The sequence below is a fragment of the Fundulus heteroclitus genome, chromosome 14 (genome assembly GCF_011125445.2).
Source record: "Fundulus heteroclitus isolate FHET01 chromosome 14, MU-UCD_Fhet_4.1, whole genome shotgun sequence".
In the NCBI taxonomy this organism is placed as follows: domain Eukaryota; kingdom Metazoa; phylum Chordata; class Actinopteri; order Cyprinodontiformes; family Fundulidae; genus Fundulus; species Fundulus heteroclitus.
In genome coordinates, this window is record NC_046374.1 from 34,234,037 (window position 1) to 34,253,467 (window position 19,431).

Sequence of the window (19,431 nt, forward strand, 5' to 3'; positions counted from 1 at the left end):
AGAGGACTACGCTTTTGTTTGGCCGAACAAAGCGACCGCAAGCCCGGATAGAGAGAGAGAGACGATGGAACTTTCTCATCCCGGTCCTGCTGCTGCCCGCACCTGTGTTCGTCAAGACGCCTTCAGGACGCCGCGTTACTCGGAGCGCTCCGGGACAGCCACTGGGACACCACAAGTAACGGGGTTTTCCCCTTTTATTTCTCTTTCACCCACAGGGGGATTTAGGTGTGCCTGGGCAGGTGTTAGGAATTTAGTTTATTGCTGTTTACTCCAAGACGGAGTGTTTTTAACTGTTGAATATTTTTCTGTTGGTATGTGCATGCATTTTGAAGGTGATTTTTGGCTGTGTTGATTTGGGGTTCATAAGTGACCCTGCCGCGGGTCCCTTCTTCAACTCTTTTTCCCCCTTTTATTTCCTTCTTCCTCTCTCCTCGTTTTTATCTTCGCCCCCTGTTCTTATCAGTTCAATCTCTGTTAGAACTTAGTTTGCGCTCTTCTCTTGAATCTCTCATTCAAGCCGCTCCCTCTCGGAGCGAGGTACCACCCACATTAGCGTAAGCGTGGTTACATCATTAGGACCTCCCCTCACGCAAGGTTGTAGATCCTACGTCATCATAGTCGCCATCTTGGGAGTGTGTCATGTAGTTAAACTGACTAGCTGTGGTGGAAACCTTGAGGCCTCCGTCTGGATTCTCAAAGCGGTTTTCTGCCTCTCAACGCTGCGACGTCACATGCCGACGTCTTGAATGTGAGGTTTAAACAACTGTGAATCAAACTAAGATTTGCTACCTCTCACTCTGTCATGAACCAGAGACAGATGGACCCAGTATTCAACCAGACAAGCAGAGGTTAGGTGAAAGAACATTTATTTACAAAAATGCAAAGCCAAAACGGGGATCAAGACAAAAATGGGAAGACTGCATCCAATAACCAAAACTAACAAAAAGGCAGTCACAGACAAAACTATTAACAAAAACAGGGGACAGGCTAACTTAGAAATCCAGAGACAAACAGGGTCAGATAAACAGGCAAAGAAAGCTGGACTAGACTCACCATTTGGGCACAGAAAAAACAAACAATGATGTGGCCGATGCAGGTATAAGTAAGGGAGTGATCAGGTGAATGGAGTGAAACTAATTACTGACATGGGTGGAGCTAATCGGGAACAGGGAAGTGCTTGGGAGTAAAACTGAAGCCGATTGGATGGTGACTGGTGAAGGGGAGTGACAGGAAGACAAAAGAATGCCGGCAGGTGAACTGAGTTTAGACTGGTGACAGAAATGGTCTGAGCAGGCCGGATAAACTTCTAACCTAAAACAAAATCAAACACTAAGACAGAACCAAAAATAGAAACTAAACTTAAGGCAGGAGAGTGAAGTAATTGATCCAATACAAACAAAAACTATAACCAAACCCAAATCATGACACACTCTAATCCATTTCTGACTTTTATTTCCACATATATTTTGCATGTTTAGTTTAGTAGCGAGTAGTGTTCCAAGGTTGTTGAATCAGATAATTACTGTAACAGGGTATTAGTTTGGTTTGATAAAACAACAACTGTGCAATAGTAATTGTTTGTGTTCATTCCAATTCAAGTTGCATGGTTATTCAGAATTCAGAGCAACTTCCTATCGGAGTTAATATCCGATATTAACACAGAGACATTTTCATTGGATTGATGATAAAAGGGTAACGGTTTAAACTCTAATTGCAGTTATAAGTTGAGTTATCACCGCTGCTGGATAAATCCGATCAGATTTGTTCCAGCACAACTGAGTTCATAACAGCTAATTAATAAATGCATTAGTAGTATAAATCATTACAAGCTTCTAGCTCTGGCATCACCAACATCTGAATCATATTTGTTATAGCTAATTTTTGAGTTTGAATGACTTATTATTTAAAGTATAATACCAAATTATAATTAATAATAATAATCATATTCAATCAGTTTCTGGCATAACAACACGGATCATCTCAGTGAAGATCTTCTCACTGTCCTCCACTGCGTTATCAGCAGAGACATTGATGGCCTCCACCTCCTGTTGAAACAGCTTCACATCTTTCTCTTGGTCCTTTCTGCTGCAGCTGAGACTGTTTCACGTCCCTTGAACAGAATCAGAATCAGCTGTGGCGTCTCTGCATTTGGGGGCAGCTCCAAACAGCGTCAACACATCCACCTGGAATTGCTGCCATTGGGAGGAATTTAAATACCACATAAAATGGACAAGCCATTCCAAAATGCAAGGATTTTTGATAAGGCCCATCCTTCCGAGATGGATGTATGGCTCCGTGTGGAGCTCAGAGGAACTACATCCATCTGGCGAGAGTCAGGTTATTGATATTTTGGCTGACCCAAGAACATTTGTTGAAATAACAAACATGTGAAATCGCAGTGCGCATTCCCAACCGTAGACCTCCGATGGGCACAAATACAACGGCCCCAAACTCTGATCATTCAATCAAAATACTGGAAATGCATAAAATACGTTTACGTGTCCTTGCTAGTTCATTGAAGGATTGATGTGAATCCTTCCTGTTCAACCAATGAACAATGCGAGTGAGCATTTATTTGTAATTTTATGTATAAAGATTTTATAACATCTAGCTTATATAAAATGGCATTTCTGGCGTGTTGCTTTATGTTATTTATTTGTCAAGTTGCATTAATCACAAAAAATGAGTTGCTGCTAATAGGTGTTGAGTTTTGGTGCCCCACTTAATTTATCACGCCAGAGACAGCACTGAGAATCAGACCTCCACATCTCAAGATCTTGGCCTGATGTGTTCGTTTCATCATCTCACAACAGAAACTGGCTTATTCTGTGATATTCACAACATGTCACTGCAACGTTTGTCAGTGGTTACACCCAATTTACACACATCACCAGCTCTAGGTGGGGTGGGAACAAGGAAATATGCTTCTCTGCACGTGCTTTGCTGCATATTTCTTTTCAGGTCCAGGCAGGTATACAATCAAAGTCATTTAAACCACAAGAGAACAAAACACACTCTAAACTTCTGAATTTATATTACTGAACAAAACAAATAGAAAATATGATTGGGCAAATGTTTAACTTATTGCAAAAATAAATTGAAATACCTAAAATTGTGTCATTTGAATAAAGCACATAACGTCAGAGAATATGGAAGTTCTATCTAAGTCAATTTTAGACCTGTCTCAAAGTTGCCTTTTGTGAGTAAAATGGTGGAAAATATTGTCTACTCCCAACTCAAAGACTATCTGGACAAACTGAAAATCTTGGAAGTATTTCTGTTTCAAATCATTCCTCCTAAAGCAGTCACTCAGTGCCTTCTTGGCTGTATTAGGGACATCAAATTGTGGCTAGCTCTTTATTTTATTAACCAAAGGGATCTTATTCAGTCCCAAATGCTCCACCAGTCCCCTCTGTGCTGATCTCTCCCCCGCTGACCTCTCATCTAAAATATGTTGGTTAAAATCGATGTGCTAGGTTAATAACCATGTTAATGTTGTGGTAAAATCGGTCTCCTTCAGTCCAAATTTTGAATTTCTCCAATCTGAGATCAATAAAGCCTATCTTATCTTAAAATTAAACCTCTGATTTCTAGGCGTGACTCGGAATTAGTAATTCCTGTTTGTATAACCTCCCATTTGGATTAATGAACTCTATTTTAACAGGAATTAGATTAAGTATGTGTTCCAACCCATTCGTCTTTAAGATGAACTTTGGTTCTTTAACTTGGATCTGCAGTGAACCAGAATTCACTGAATGATTCTGATGATGATCAATTATTTTTATGTGTCTTGTGTACATAGTTCCTTAACTTGTTTTTATCTTAGTTTTGCTTAGTAGTTTTAGTTAAGTTTCACTAGCCTGGTAGAGAGGATTTATTGATTTAAATATAGTGTTAATTCAGAAAAACAGCATTATATAGTGATGTTCTCTGGATGTTCATTTTATTTCTGTTAATAAATTCTTGAACTTGAAGAGAAGTTGTCACTCCTTTATTCTGTATGTGTGTGCAGAGTTTGATGTTAAAAGATCACCAGTGCTCGAATCATTCCTTTTCATTTCCCTGATATCAGCTCTAGAGCTGAAATCCACCGGACTATACTTAACAGACAGTTATTTATTAAACATTAAATAACTTAAGACAATGTGTAATAGCATGATACAGGCAATGTTACAAAAGCTGTTTAACAAGCTAACCCTGCACACAAAGCAAGCTCCCTCAGCTGAAGTTTTTTATTAGACCTGAAAACACACTTTTTTCCTTTTAGCACAATGTATGACATTAATTGTACTGATTTTTTTTTTTAGATTTTATTGTAGTATGTTAGTATCTCTGGATTTTAAACACATATGTCTCGTGTTTAAGATGTTGTGCAGCACCTAGGTGAACAATGTGTTGTTCACCTAGGTGCTGCACAACCTAGGTAAACATGGTATGATATGGTAAACAGTATTTACACAATAAATCCTGTAACAAAGAACTAAACGAAAAGTAAAAGTACACATGACATTGGTTGACTTCCCATTACAGCACAAGTCCAGGCAGGCAGTAAAAATACCCAAAAAAATAAGCGATCAGAAAATGTTGAGCTGACTCACCTCTCTGCAGCGTCTTTGGTGTCAACTCTCCAAAAGCACCAGCCCAGATCTGCTATGAGGCATAAAGAGAAATGAGATGGATAAAAAAAAAACATGTTTATTCATGTAAGCTTTGAAAATGTGACTAATGGGGAATCTGTTAAATTTATCAATCTTGCTTTGGATTTTCATTGGCATCTGAGAGGTTCAGTTGCCCATCTATCTAAAGCAGGGGTGTCAAACTCTAGTCCCCGAGGGCCGGTGGCCTGCAACTTTAATCCATGTCTCTGCTTCAACACACCTGAGTCAAATAATCAGGTCATCAGCAGGACTCTGGAGATCTTGACTGCATCCTGAGGAGCTGATTCAGCCAGTATATTCAGGTGTGGTGGACCAGGGAGACATCTAAAAGCTGCAGGACACCGGATCCCGAGGACTGGAGTTTGACACCCCTGATCTAAAGTCAACACCTGCTGATTCTTCCAGTCATTGGATGAGAAGTGATGACAGAGTGATGGTGTCACAAAAACCCAATCTAACAGTTATGGTTTTGGACTGTCAGAACTTACATTAACCGGAATTGTCACTACCCAATCCGTACCGGTAGCACGATCGGTACCATCAGCTCATTTGCGCGTGCGCGAACAGAATAACTTCCGGTAGGAAATATTTCGTTTTTCCCAGTTGTGGTTAGGGAAATAAAAATATATAAACCATTTCTTAAAGTACATAAACCCCCAGCTATAAACACATATAGGAGTACAGAAACGTATTTGATTTTGAATTTTTTTTATCATTTATTTGATTTGCAAATGTATGTATTTTGTGCTTAATAAATGTATTTTAATAAGGTATACTTTCGCTTTGTGTGTGTTCTTTGTTCTATTCCCTGTTCGGTTTTGTAAAAAAAAACAAAAAAACAATGCGGCTACTATAATAAACATCTAGTTTATGATGTGTACACCAGAGGGCGCTAAAATCTCAATCGATAATTTTAACTTTCTTATAAAATAAATGTTTAGAACAAGATTATTTGTATAACGAAATTCACCGTATAATTAAGGATGAAATATTTTTTCCAGTCCTGTTTGAACAAGCAATAAAACTAACAGAGTGCATTCAGACAATACAGATAAATGTAAAACGTATCAATTTCTTTCAGAAAAGTCTTCAATATTTTATTTACAATATAATTTTGCATTATTTAATGCTAAATTATATTTACTTATTTCTATTAAGTATAGAAATAAGTATTTTCAGTGCCATAATTACATTATTTTTTTGGCGACCCTAAAGTTATTCTGTTCGTGCTTGCACAAATGAGCTGATGGTACGGATCGTGCTACGGGAACAGATTGTGTAGTGACAGGGATAACACCATGTGGAAAAATTAAGACCAGGTAGTGATGGGCAAATGAAGCCTCGTGAAGCAATGAAGCTTTCCAACACTTTGCTTTGTAAAAAGGTTCTTTACTCGATGCTTCATTCATCACTCACTAGTGACATCTGCTGGTGAAACTGTAACAGCCTTGTCACTTGGATAAAACTTCCAAAACCTTGTAAATCCAATATTGTCACAACGTTTTGATCAAACTCATGTTTAGTAAGGGGAGAATCAATTATATCATATTTGATTGTCATGTTTTAATTATTATTATGATTTGTAGCCAATCTAATCCTTGACCATCAGTGGTTGTATTGGGTTTTCTTTTATGTCATGGACTTACTTGACAATGAAGATATGTGTTACTTTAGTTTATTGGGAATTGAGTGATTGTTGGGGCAGACTGTATGCTTTGAGCTTGAAACTTGCTTCCTGAAAAACAGAATTTGTTTAAAATCATTTCTTCCTGGGAGTTCTAGTTTTGGTTCTTAATATTAAGTTACATATAGAGTTTGCCTCTTCCAATGGCTTTTAGTCTGCTTTTGATGTGTGGTTCTGATGCATCTCCTGATCAAACAAAAGACAAGTTAGAAATTTTCTTTTTAGGTTTAATTGGTATTTAGGAACAGGACTTGTTTTCACTGTTTCAGATTTTCAACGGTTTCTTCGTCGGTAGATGACCGCAACAGGGTTCATCACGCTTTTATTTTGAAAAATGGTACGCAAAATGAAGCAATGACGTGGCAGATGTAATGTGTTTGTTGTTGATCACGTGATTTTCCTCAATATGACACAAGCTCCGGAGCGGGGATTTGTCTGACACTCCCCCTTTGGCACATGTCTTGAAGCCTGGCTTCAGATGTCCCATCACTAAGACCAGGCTTTGAACACATGATCTTCTTACTACACAACAACACTGCTAACTACTGCCTCCCTGTGAGAGTTAACCGTACCCTGTTGCTGTTCTCCCAGGTTCTTTAGCCAGAAAAAGTCGCCTGCTCCACAGTAGACTTCTGTAGAAATAAAAAGACTCTTGAGACAGAAACTATACTTTAACATATTTAATCTAACAAGGCAGAGGGATGTTTACAGCTTCAGTACTGGACTGTCATATATAAAACCATGCGGACAGGGTAACATCCAGAAGCGAGAGTGCCAAACTCTGTCATGTTGGCTTATATGGATCATCAAAGACCTGCTCCGGGATTGGTCGATTCTTCCCATTTTGTCGTTAGGATACATGTCACTGTTAGCATGAAATTGCCTGGTTCTAGGGATATCCACGTGTCCATTCTGACCTGAGGTATTTGTTCATTTGTTTATGCATGCCACCTCTGTGAAGTCCTTGGTATCCGTGAGTCATCTGCTGTTTACCTGTTTACTGCTTTCAGCAGCTTCAGCACCTGGGATCCCATAATCCTTAAGATCCAAGTGCAACTCATGTTTGGAAGTGATCAGTAAAAATACTGTGTCTTAATTGGCTGATGCAGGCGTTGGTACAATGAGCAGTTGGACAATTTGCATAAACTCAAGATCAGTTTTGATCCAGTTAACTTGACTCAATTAACTGGATCAAATTGGAGTCACAAAAACACATAAAAGTTCCAAGTCAAGTCCATAGTCAAGGCATATGTTACTCCTCCAAGGCTCAGCTCGGAGGGCATACGTTATCTGTGATAAAGAATAAAGACAGCACACGGGTTGAGCGGATGATAACTTTTCAATGAGAGGATTTATTTTTTCTAAATCAACATGACATCAAATTTTTAGTAACCTTTTAATTATCTAAATGTCCATATTGACTAGTTATGTGAGCCTAGTTAAGTCCAGAATCAACATCTCATGGCCACAGCTTCTTTAAGTTCTTCTAGTCATTAAACTCACAAATAAACCAAAGTAAGATACACTTTGTTAATTGTGAATCAATTTTCTTATGCATCACACTGTTTTCACTATATTTACTTTTTTTTTTTTTTTTTTTTTACATTTTTATCATTAAATGAAATACTTTATTTATAACATATCTTTTTAAATAAATTCCAGTTTTTAACATGCAAACACATTTACATTTTTAATATCATAACCCATTAGCTTATTTAAATGGAATCATGGATTACTTATACTTTTCAAATGTTTGAATGGCACCTTTAACCACATGAACTGTACTTAGCTGGCATTTACTGGATTTCTATACTGGATTGCAATAACATTTATGGTGGTTGGAAATAACCCAAAACTATGCCAATCTCAGTGACAAAACAACTAATAACTGTGATATTAAGATTAGCATGTCCACCTTGCATTCCTATGTATTTCCGTTAGCTTTAGCATGTTAGCTTAAACACTCATTTACTCAAAACACAAATATCTCTCACAAAAACCGTTTCACCTTTTACCACATGCAACTACATAATCAACAACATCTTGTAGGTTACAAAACCCATAAGGTACTCTCGGTTTTTCTGTTCTTACCAACCTGTGATAAAGAATGAAGACAGCACACGGGTTGAGCTGAAAATAACTTTTCAATGAGAGGATTTATACTTCCTCGGCCAGTGTGCAGCTCTACTCTCTATCAGTTGCGTATCGCCCCCTGGTGGCAAGCATAGGTATAGCGGTTACTCATTGCAAGTTAAAATATCATGCACATTTTATGTAAAGCAAATAATAAAATAAAATTATATGGGGTGACTGTTTTTACCTACACAAAATTCCAAGCCTCTACACCTACATTACCTAAACTGTTGATTTCAAAGTTTAGATATAAAATAAAGCCATTTGAGGTGCGCAGGCCACTGAAGACCTCAGGTGAGGCTCGATCACTGATGACCTCCTTACTGGTAAACTCAGGCACATGGGGAGTGTCCATCTAGACCCACACATGACAGAGCTCAGGAACTGGTGTTGGAGTAAGAGAGCAGATAGTTCATGCTGAGTGACTGGTGAGGCTGAAGATTATGATGAGGAATGTGTCAACTGGGTCAGGGGAGAAGATGAACCGCATGTTGGGGCACAATGTACAGGCTGGGCTCTAGTGCCCACTGATGGCTCAGGGCAGGAGGCAGAAGCTTTGGCTGACCAATGACGTGGACCAGCATGGCTCTGCTGTTGCCGGCGTACACAACATGGTGCCAAAGCCGCTTTAGACTGGCAGGTAACCCCGTTCTGAGCCTCGTGAACAGAAGCACCCCAGCCGCAGAAGTAGGCGTTTTTGCTTTAAGCCGATCAACAGAAGCAGAGGAAAGCAATGGATGGTTTAGTTGCTGTTGCTGTGTTGGGTAAGGCCGCAGAAGTTGCTGCTGGAGTATCGAGCTGAGCCATAGAAAATGGCATTGCCTGCTGGGCTCTGGAACAGAAGATCTCCATCTTTGCTCTTGGGTGGATGATCTCCATTGGTCCCTGCAGCTCTTCAGAAATAGACAAAGGAAATAATCTTCCCCATTCTATGGCCTAAGATGTCAGTTTGCCAGATATAACCTCTTCCAAGATTTCAACAAGTCCAATGTGATTTTAGCCTCCACGTGAGCGCTGTTAATAACTGATAATCTGCTTGGTTCAAACTTTGGTCAGGTCCTTCTTTCATAGTTTTAAGTATAAGAAATGGACCTAATCTCGTACAAGAGGTTGGGAGCTTGAAGAGTAAAGGTAACCAGGTTAAAGGGGAGAGAGGGGAAGAGTAGAATCTAACAGAAGTACATGATGAATGACCAGATAAGGAATAGTAATTGTTGAGGAAAATAAATATCTTAGTTGTATTCATATGGCAGAACTGAGAATGCATGGTTTTTGTCTGTGTCCTCCTTTCAGGGTAAAGTAACATGCATCTGGGTTTTATGGCTGTTAGGTCATTTGGCTTGACCCCTTACCGGGAAGAACAGCCTGTTTGTTTGAGAAACAAACCCCCTCCCTCCCAAACTCAGCAGAGGAGGGCAGTCAGTGTATTAAAAGGACGTCTTTGCAAAACTTAGATCAGACAAAAGCTGCAATACCTGGGAGAAGGACGTATGTACACTGGTAATGTAAACTTTTGTCTCCGTTGGGAATTCCTAATTAATTAAATATGCACATTACAATGTTTACCTCTGATCAAAGCTTTTCTCACTTAATGTCAAATCTTAAACCGGGGTAAAAATGGGCCTTCAGAGCTAAGCAGATTTAGGCCTGTACGACTAAATTAACATAACCCAACTAAAGAGAATAGGGCAGGCTAATAAGAATCTAACAAAAACCAGAACTGTTAAATTAATAAGGAACAGATAACTAATTAATGACAAGAATCTACATATGATAAACAATACTAAAGAGGTTCAAAACAAAAACAGAACTGCAGGATCCCCAGAAACCGAAATAATAAAAGTCCTTCGGATCCTGACAACAACTGGGGAGAGGAACAGGTTTAAATAGAGGTGGAGGAACAGAGAGGAAAGCAGGAGGGCAGGTGACAAGTGAAAACAATGAAGGTGATGAGCTGAGGGAGGAGACTGACGACAGGCAGACAGCAAAACAGAGATCTAACAGAAACGGGATACAGGGAACTGCTATAATCACAGTTGGAAATGTAAAAGGATAAATATCTGAACAAAACATGATCACAAAAATAACAAAATCCAAACACAAACAGCCTGGGATCATGACAAAGCCACTGAAAACGTAACAAACAATGACTTTCAAGGAAAGGTACGGACTAGTCCATGATTTTGTGTACAACTGAACCCACAATATCCAGAACCAAGTTTCTCCTCTAACTAAAAGAATAAAGACATTGAGAGACATTGAAAAGTCAAGTCAACTTTATTTGTGCAGCACATTTCAGCACCAAGGCGGGTTCAAAGTGCTTTACCTCATGAAAACATAAAAACATATATTGAAACATATATCGAAACAGTCACTGGATGTGAGACCATTAACAAACGTTAAATTGTTTCAGGTGAAAACATCAATATACATCAAATATGTTGGTCAATGTTCCTGTTATTATGGCTGAAAGCAACTCTAAACAGGAGGGTTTTCAGTCTTGAATTAGAGGAACTCAGTGTTTCGGCTGATTTGCAGTTTTCTGGGAAATTGTTCCAGATCAGTGGAGCATAGGAACTAAATGTTGCTAAATGGAGCCAGTAGAAGGACTTTAGGACCAGGTCGATGTTCTCTATCTTCCTGGTTTTAGTGAGAACACGAAGCACAAATGTGTTTCTATGTCTCTGCCTCACAGGTCCTCTGTGTGTTTCTAGAATGCTGCTTGAATGTAGGAACAGTTGCAGAATACGTAAAAAGTAATAAGGACATTTGCCCTCTGCAGCATCCATCTTCTCATCTTCGACAACCTCTGAAGATATCAAAATAACAATATAATGATCTAGCTTAAAAAATACAGAAAGATTATAAATAGCTTTATTGTTCCTGAAAAGCTTCAGGATATTGGCAGATTATAAAAAAAAGATTGAAAGACTTTATTTGAGGCTTCTGTCAATGAACACAGTCAATCACTTTAATGATATAAGATCTTTGACAAACTAATGACTGATGACCATGGTAGTTACAGTTTAGCTCATCTAAATGAACTTGAATTTACTTCTGACTATTTCAGTTTCATCAACTCAGCAGAGGATCCACACAAGTAAAATCCAAGTCCAGCATGTAGAGGCTGGGTGAATGTGGTCTGGAATCTGTGGAGGAGAGTCATGGTGTCAGAGATGCTGTAGAAAGACAGAATACCTGCTCTGTGATCCAAGTACACTCCTATTCTGGAGGAAACTGGACCAGAGACTGGAATTTTAACTGTGTTGTGATAAAACGTGTAACATTTTGTGTCACAACATAATGTCCAGGATTTGTCATTGAATCCAAATAAACAGTCAAGTAATCCTCCTGCTCTGCTGATGTTCTTGTATAAAACTGCTATATTAACTCCACCTCCTTTCCACTCCACCTCCCAGTAACAACGTCCGGTCAGACTCTCTCTACTCAGGACCTGAAGCCAATCAATGAATCTGTCTGGATGATCAGGATAAGACTGTTGTTGTTTCAGTAATGTTACTTTTCTGCTCCCCTCAGACAATAACAGATTTTTGTTTACTGTGTTTGGGTCCAGAGTAATATCTTGTGAATATTTTAGGAATCCAGCTCTGGTCTTTGGTTCTGGCTCTGGTTCGGACAGTAGAACCTCCGCTTCTGTGACTTTCAGTGAGATGTCTATCCCTGTGTCTCTCAGGATGTCCTGTAGTTGATCTCTGAGCTCTGACACAGCTGCTGTCACATCCTCAAAGTATCTCAGAGGACGAATATTGATGCTGGATGAGTGTGTAGACTCACTGAGTGCTGACAGTGAGGGGTAGTTGAGGAGAAACTGGTTGTGATCCTCTGTGTCTGAGAGCTGCTTCAGCTCAGCGTCTTTCCTCTTCAGCTCAGTGATCTCCTGCTCCAGCTTCTCCTGAAGCTCTTTGACTCGACTCACTTCAGTTTCCTGCTGGGATCTGATCTGCTGCTTCACATCAGAGCTTCTTTTCTGGATGAGACGGATCATCTCAGTGAAGATCTTCTCACTGTCCTCCACTGCTTTATCAGCAGAGACATTGATGGCCTCCACCTCCTGTTGAAGCAGCTTCACATCTTTCTCTTGGTCCTGGATTCTCTGCTGGATTTGTTGTCGACTCACCTGGAGCTCCTTCTGCTTCTCAGCCCTTTCTGCTGCAGCTGGGACTGTTTCATGGCCTTTATGTTCATCCATAGTGCAGAGATAACAGATACACTGCTGATCAGTACGACAGAAGATCTTCATCACCTCATCATGACGAGAGCAGATGTTCTTTTTGAGCTTCTTGGAGGGGTCCACTAGCCTGTGTTTTTCAAAAGCAGGAGATTCGTAATGAGGCTTAAGATGTTTCTCACAGTAAGAAACCAAACAGACCACGCAGGATTTAACTGCTTTCATCTTCCTTCCCTTGCAGACATCACAGGCCACATCTTCAGGTCTAACAGAGCAGAGATCAGCCGGAGCAGCTTGGAGTCCAGTCTTCTGCAGATCCTCGACTAAAGTAGCTAACACAATGTTTTTCACCAGGACAGGCCTCGGTGTGAACTCTTTCCTGCACTGAGGGCAGCTGTAGATTCTCCTCTGATCTTTTCCATCCCAGAACTCTTTAATGCAGTTCATACAGTAGCTGTGTCCACAGGCAATAGTCACCGGATCCTTCAGTAGATCCAAACAGATGGAACAAGATAAGTTAGCTTGGTCTAGTTGAACTCCTCTCTGCTCCATTTTAGCCCTCAGCAACAACTGCGTGAGTCTCTCTTCCGTACAACAGAAAGTGGTTTGAGTCCAGGTGTAAATATCAGGTTACTGCTGGGCCACTGGTTCCGCCCATCATTACGCTTGCAAACCAAAGGGGGAGGGAACAAGGGAGCTCTTTAGACTGAATGCCATCTGCTAATCCTTCAACATGTTTTTGCAAGTGATTGCATTTAAAAGTGTTGCTCAGCTCAGTTTATTGTCATGGTTCTAGTAAGAGCTTCAACCCCCATGCAAGATAACTCTCAGGAAACCAGTGTAAATGTAACAAGTTATCAAAGGAAAGTGCAATGTTTCTGGTCCTTCTCAGCATCTCAGCAGGGTTTATTTTTTTCACCTCAGGAATATCGCCAAAATGAGAAACATTCTGTCCAGGGGTGATGCTGAAAAACTAGTCCATGCATTTGTTACTTCAAGGCTGCACTGAAGGCAGCCCCCCTCCCCCAAGATCGACATTGATGAGTTCGCCATGACTGTGTCAGCCTACATAAACAAATGCATTGAGGACGTCAGCACCACAAAGACCATCATCACCCGAGCCAACCAACGACCCTGGATTACTGTGGAGGTTCGTTGAGCGCTAAAAGCACGGAACTCAGCCTTCAAGTCTGGTGACAAGGAGGCTCTGAGGACAGCGAGAGCCAACTTGAACCGTGCCATCAGGCTAGCAAAGCGGAACCACAGTCAGAAAATCCAGGAGCTTTTCCACGACGCCAGCAACACCAGGAGCATGTGGAAAGGCATCCGGGCGATCACTGAATACAACACGCCCTCCCCCCCGGTGGGTGAAGTTGATGCTGACTTCCTTAATGGACTAAACAACTTCTTTGGGAGGTTTGAGGCACTAATCAGCACTCCAGCAGTGAAAGCTGTTTCCCATCAGGAAGAGGAGGTCCTCTGCCTTGACACCGCCGACGTGTGGAAGACTTTGAGAAGAGTCAACCTGCGGAAGGCCCCAGGTCCCGACAACATACCTGGGCGGGTGCTCAAGGAGTGTGCAGGTCAGCTGGCTGGTGTCCTCACAGACATTTTTAACACCTCGCTGGACCAAGCCACAGTGCCAGCATGCTTTAAGTCTGCCTCCATCATTCCGATGCCGAAGAAACGTCAAGTCACCTGTTTTAACGACTACCGGCCTGTTGCACTGACTCCCATCATGATGAAGTGCTTTGAAAAGCTGGTGAAAGAACACATCGTCTCCAGTCTCCCCCAACACTCGACCCATTCCAGTTTGCCTACCGGAGGAACCGCTCCACTAAGGACGCCATCTCCTCTGCTCTTCATCTGAGCCTAGCACACCTGGAGGAGAACACGCACGTGCGGATGCTGTTCCTGGACTTTAGTTCAGCGTTTAACACCATCATCCCACAGCATCTGGTGGGAAAACTGGAACATCTGGGCTTCAACACACCCCTTCGAAACTGGCTGCTAGACTTTCTCACCAACAGACCTCAGTCAGTCCGGGTCGGTCAGAACACCTCTGATGTCATCGCCCTCAGCATGGGCTCCCCTCAGGGCTGCGTCCTGAGCCTCTGCTGTTCACCCTGATGACACACGACTGCGTCCCCAGGTTCACCACCAATCACATTGTGAAGTTTGCAGACGACACAACGGTGGTGGGCCTGATCAGAGACGACAACGACCAGGACTACAGAGAGTAGGTGGAGCAGCTGGTGGGCCGGTGCAGAGACAACAGCCTGATCCTGAACGTGGAGAAGACGAAGGAGATCATCGTCGACTTCAGGAAAAACCGGCCTCACCATGCTCCACTGCTCATCAACAGCTGTGGAGGTGGTCAGCAGCACCAAGTTCCTGGGAGTGCACATCACGGACAACCTCACCTGGTCTGTGAACACCACATCACTGGTGAAGAGGGCACAGAAACACTTGTGCTTCCTGCGGAGGATGAGGAGAGCCCACCTGCCCCCTCCCATCCTCACGACCTTCTATAGAGGCACCATAGAAAGCATTCTGACCAGCTGTCTCTCTGTGTGGTGTGGAGGCTGCAGTGCCTCCGACTGGAAGAACGTGAGGAGAGTGGTGAGGACAGCAGAAGGGATCATTGGGGCCCCTCTTCCCTCCATTAAGGACCTTTGATCACAGCGCTGTGTGTCTCGAGCCCGTAACATCATCAGGGACCCCTCACACCCCCACCATGGACTGTTCTCCCTGCTACCTTCCGGGAAAAGGTTCCGCGGCATTCGCTGCAGGTCCACCAGGTTCTGTAAAAGCTTTTTCCCTGCTGCCATCAGACTGTTGAACTGCTGAAGCTATAACTGGACTCTGTACCACATGTGTCCTGCGTTGTTTACATTTCAATTGCTGTACTTTGAAATCACTGCTGCACTTTATCCTGAAACTATCCTGCAAAGTTACTTTATTCTGAAATCCATTGTAATTCACTGCAATTCTCAAGCTGTATGCAAACGAAATTTCGTTCTGTACGCACTGTGCATACAAAATGACAATAAAGTTTGTCTAAGTCTAAAACTATTGTAATTCTTTACTATCAGGAAGTCCACAAAATGCAGTTCAAAGTCTTCAGCTGATCCAAAATGCTGCAGCAAGAGTTCTGATGAAAATCAACAAGAGGGATCATATTTCTCCAATTTTAGCTTCCCTTCATTGGCTTCCTGTTAAATCAAGAATATAATTTAAAATTCTCCTTCTAACGTATAAAGCCCTTAATAATCAAGCTCCATCATATATCAGAGCTCTGATTACCCCGTATGTTCCTAACAGAGCACTTCGCTCTCAGACTGCAGGTCTGCTAGGTGGTTCCTAGAGTCTCTAATGATTGGTAGATGACTTTGGATACCAAATATGTTTCAATCCTACAATTTATTTGACCTTTGCATTTATATTGATTTTCAACCTGGATATGTGACTACATTTTCTTCAATAAATCTTTTCAAACACATCTCTGTGTCTGGTTTGAATATCAGGTTCCCAGAGTACAAGCATTACAAATTTCAGGAAAGCCTCTGTAGTTGAAATATGTATTTTAATGACATTTCTAGCAAGAAGTATGCAAAATATTTTCCCAATATTAAGTCAGAAAATGTAGACAATCTTTTATTTATTAGTTTTGCTGAAAATTTCAGTGTCACGTGTTCTACAGATGTGTAGGTGGGAGCTACAGAAGCTGCTTTGCCCATATTTATACATTTTAATCACATTTCTAGTGAGAATAAAAAGTGAAAGAGGATAATAGATACTATTTATTATACCACTGACAGTTGACTGTGGACTATTTAGAAATGATGAACAGGTGGCGTTCTATCAGAACCACACTAACCCGTGAAAGCAACCCAAGTCAAGACAAATGTTTGTAGAAACAGTCTGCATGCCTGGTGCTTCATTTTATACACCTGTAGCCATGAAATTAATTAGAACACCTGATTTCCAATATTTATATGGGTTGATGGTTTGAAGAAGTGAGTAAACACATTAATATTCATAGTGATGATGATAAAGAGACACTAGAGGTCGACACAAACATTAGCAGCAGATATTTTAAAATCCTGCTGAGATTAAAACTAAGAGCAGAAATAAAAAAGCAATGAAAATGTAATTATATATATATATATATATATATATATATATATATATATATATATATATATATATATATATATATATATATATATAAACTCTCAAAAAGAGTCCTGTTGTTCTGATGTACTGGGTGATCATGATCATGATCATTACAGTTTCCAGCAGCTCATCTGTACATGGATTTGAACAACACTTGGTCTGACAAAACAATAAATGTAAATTTAATTAGTTTAGATGGATCAAAATCTTCCAGAGAAGTGATAGCCTCCATGGCTGAATGAAAACAGGTGGGGGCAGCACTCAAACTCCATCATCAACAAAACAACAAACAAGATGACAAGGAAGCTCCATAAAGACAGCTGATCTCTGAGCAGTGAAGAAATGACAACAATGAGTTCTCAGCAATCACAATGGAGACTAAAGAAACTGAAACTAAAACACTAATTTTAACCAAATGGACCTCAGATCAGTTCTGACTATTTCAGTCAAACAAACTCAACAAAAGATCCATCATCATAAAGCCATATCCCAACATATAGAGGCTGAGTGAACTTGGTCTGGACTCTGTGGAGGAGAGTCATGGTTTCAGAGACGCTGTAGAAAGACAGAATACCTGCTCTGTGATCCAGGTACACTCCTACTCTGGAGGAAACTGGACCTGATACTGGAGTTTTAACTCTGTTGTGATAAAAAGTGTAACTATCTTTGTTACAATGTAATGACAAAGATTTGTCATTGAATCCAAATAAACATTCATCTAATCCTCCTGCTCTGCTGATGTTCTTGTATGAAACTGCTACATCAACTGTTCCTTCCCACTCCACCTCCCAGTAACAACGTCCAGTCAGACTCTCTCTGCTCAGAACCTGATACCAATCAGTGAATCTGTCTGGATGACTAGAACAAGACTGTTCTAGTTTAATCTTTGTTACTTTTCTGCTCCGCTTAGATAATAAGAGAAATCTGTTTGCTGAGTTTGGATCGAGAGTGATTACTTGTGAATATTTTAAGAATCCAGCTCTGGTCTTTTGTTCTGATTCGGACAGTAAAACATCCACTTCAGTGACTTTCTGTGAGATGTTTGTCCCTTTGTCTTTCAAGAGGCCCTGTAGTTTCTCCCTGAGCTCTGACACAGCTGCTGTCACATCCTCAAAGTATCTCAGAGGACGAACATTGATGCTGGTTGAGTGTGTAGACTCACTGAGAGCTGACAGTGAGGGGTAGTTGAGGAGAAACTGGTTGTGATCCTCTGTGTCTGAGAGCTGCTCCAGCTCAGCGTCTTTCCTCTTCAGCTCAGTGATCTCCTGCTCCAGCTTCTCCTGAAGCTCTTTGACTCGACTCACTTCAGTTTCCTGCTGGGATCTGATCTGCTGCTTCACATCAGAGCTTCTTTTCTGGATCAAACCGATCATCTCAGTGAAGATCTTCTCACTGTCCTCCACTGCTTTATCAGCAGAGACATTGATAGCCTCCACCTCCTGTTGAAGCAGCTTCACATCTTTCTCTTGGTCCTGGATTCTCTGCTGGATTTGTTGTCGACTCACCTGGAGCTCCTTCTGCTTCTCAGCCCTTCCTGCTGCAGCTGGGACTGTGTCGTGGCCTTTATGTTTATCCATTAAGCAGAGATAACAGATACACTGCTGATCAGTACGACAGAAGATCTTCATCACCTCATCATGATGAGAGCAGATGTTCTCATGGAGGTTCTTGGAGGGATTCACCAGCTTGTGTTTCTTCAGTCCAGGAACATCATGGTGAGGCTGGAGGTGATTCTCACAATAAGTCACTAAACAGACCAGACAGGACTTAACAGCCTTCATCTTCCTCCCAGTGCAGACGTCACAGGCCACATCTTCAGGTCCAGCATAGCAGAGATCAGCTGGAGCGGTTTGGAGTCCATTCTTCTTCAGATCCTCCACTAAAGCAGCTAATGTGATGTTTTTCTCCAGAACAGGCCTCGGTGTGAACTCTTTCCTGCACTGAGGGCAGCTGGGGATTCTCCTCTGATCCTCTTCATTCCAGTGGTCTGTAATACAGTTCATACAGTAGCTGTGTCCACAGGGAATAGTCGCCGGTTCCTTCAGGAGATCCAAACAGATGGAACAAGATAAGTTATCTTGGTCTAGGTGACCTCCACTGTGCTCCATTTTAGCCCTCAGTAACAACTGTATGAGTTTCTCTTCTATACAACAGAAAGTGCTTTGAGCCCAGATGTAAATATGAGGTTATTGCAGTTAACGTCACTGGTTCCACCCATCATTGCGCTTGTAAACCAGAGGGGAGGGAATAACAAAGCCCTTTGAACTGAACACGGTCTGCTAATCCTTAAATATGCTTTTACAACTGAGAGTATTTAAAAATGTTGCTCAGCTCAGTTTGAAGTGCCACGTGTTTTATTACATTAATCTAGAAAATATAAATTACAGCTGCAATTAAAACTATTAAATCATTCTAATTTAATCTGAGTGTAAATATTAACCACAGTCCAACAAAGCTACATAAATCACATGCAAATCCTGCAGACGCAGCCTACAGATCAGGAAGCAGACTGGCCTACAGCAGGGCCAGAAATGAGCTGAAAAAGGGCATCCAGAAGGCAAAGTACAGGTACAAATAGCGCACCGAGG

At 41.2% G+C, this 19,431-nt stretch overlaps 2 protein-coding genes across 2 annotated transcripts; both read right to left on the bottom strand.

Moving 5' to 3' along the window:
* Positions 1-10,994: 10,994 nt before the first annotated feature.
* On the bottom strand, positions 10,995-13,247 carry LOC105921123 (tripartite motif-containing protein 16-like). The gene has a single exon (XM_012856817.3). The coding sequence runs from the start codon at positions 13,214-13,216 to the stop codon at positions 11,537-11,539; it is 1,680 nt and encodes a 559-aa protein (XP_012712271.2). The 5' UTR covers positions 13,217-13,247; the 3' UTR covers positions 10,995-11,536.
* Positions 13,248-16,928: 3,681 nt separating this feature from the next.
* Positions 16,929-18,966, bottom strand: LOC105919679 (tripartite motif-containing protein 16-like). Its single transcript, XM_012855044.3, has one exon. The coding sequence runs from the start codon at positions 18,949-18,951 to the stop codon at positions 17,290-17,292; it is 1,662 nt and encodes a 553-aa protein (XP_012710498.2). The 5' UTR covers positions 18,952-18,966; the 3' UTR covers positions 16,929-17,289.
* Positions 18,967-19,431: the final 465 nt, after the last annotated feature.

Coding starts and splice junctions, on each gene's coding strand:
- LOC105921123 (XM_012856817.3), bottom strand. CDS start 13,216: ATGGAGCAGAGAGGAGTTCAACTAGACCAAGCTAACTTATCTTGTTCC.
- LOC105919679 (XM_012855044.3), bottom strand. CDS start 18,951: ATGGAGCACAGTGGAGGTCACCTAGACCAAGATAACTTATCTTGTTCC.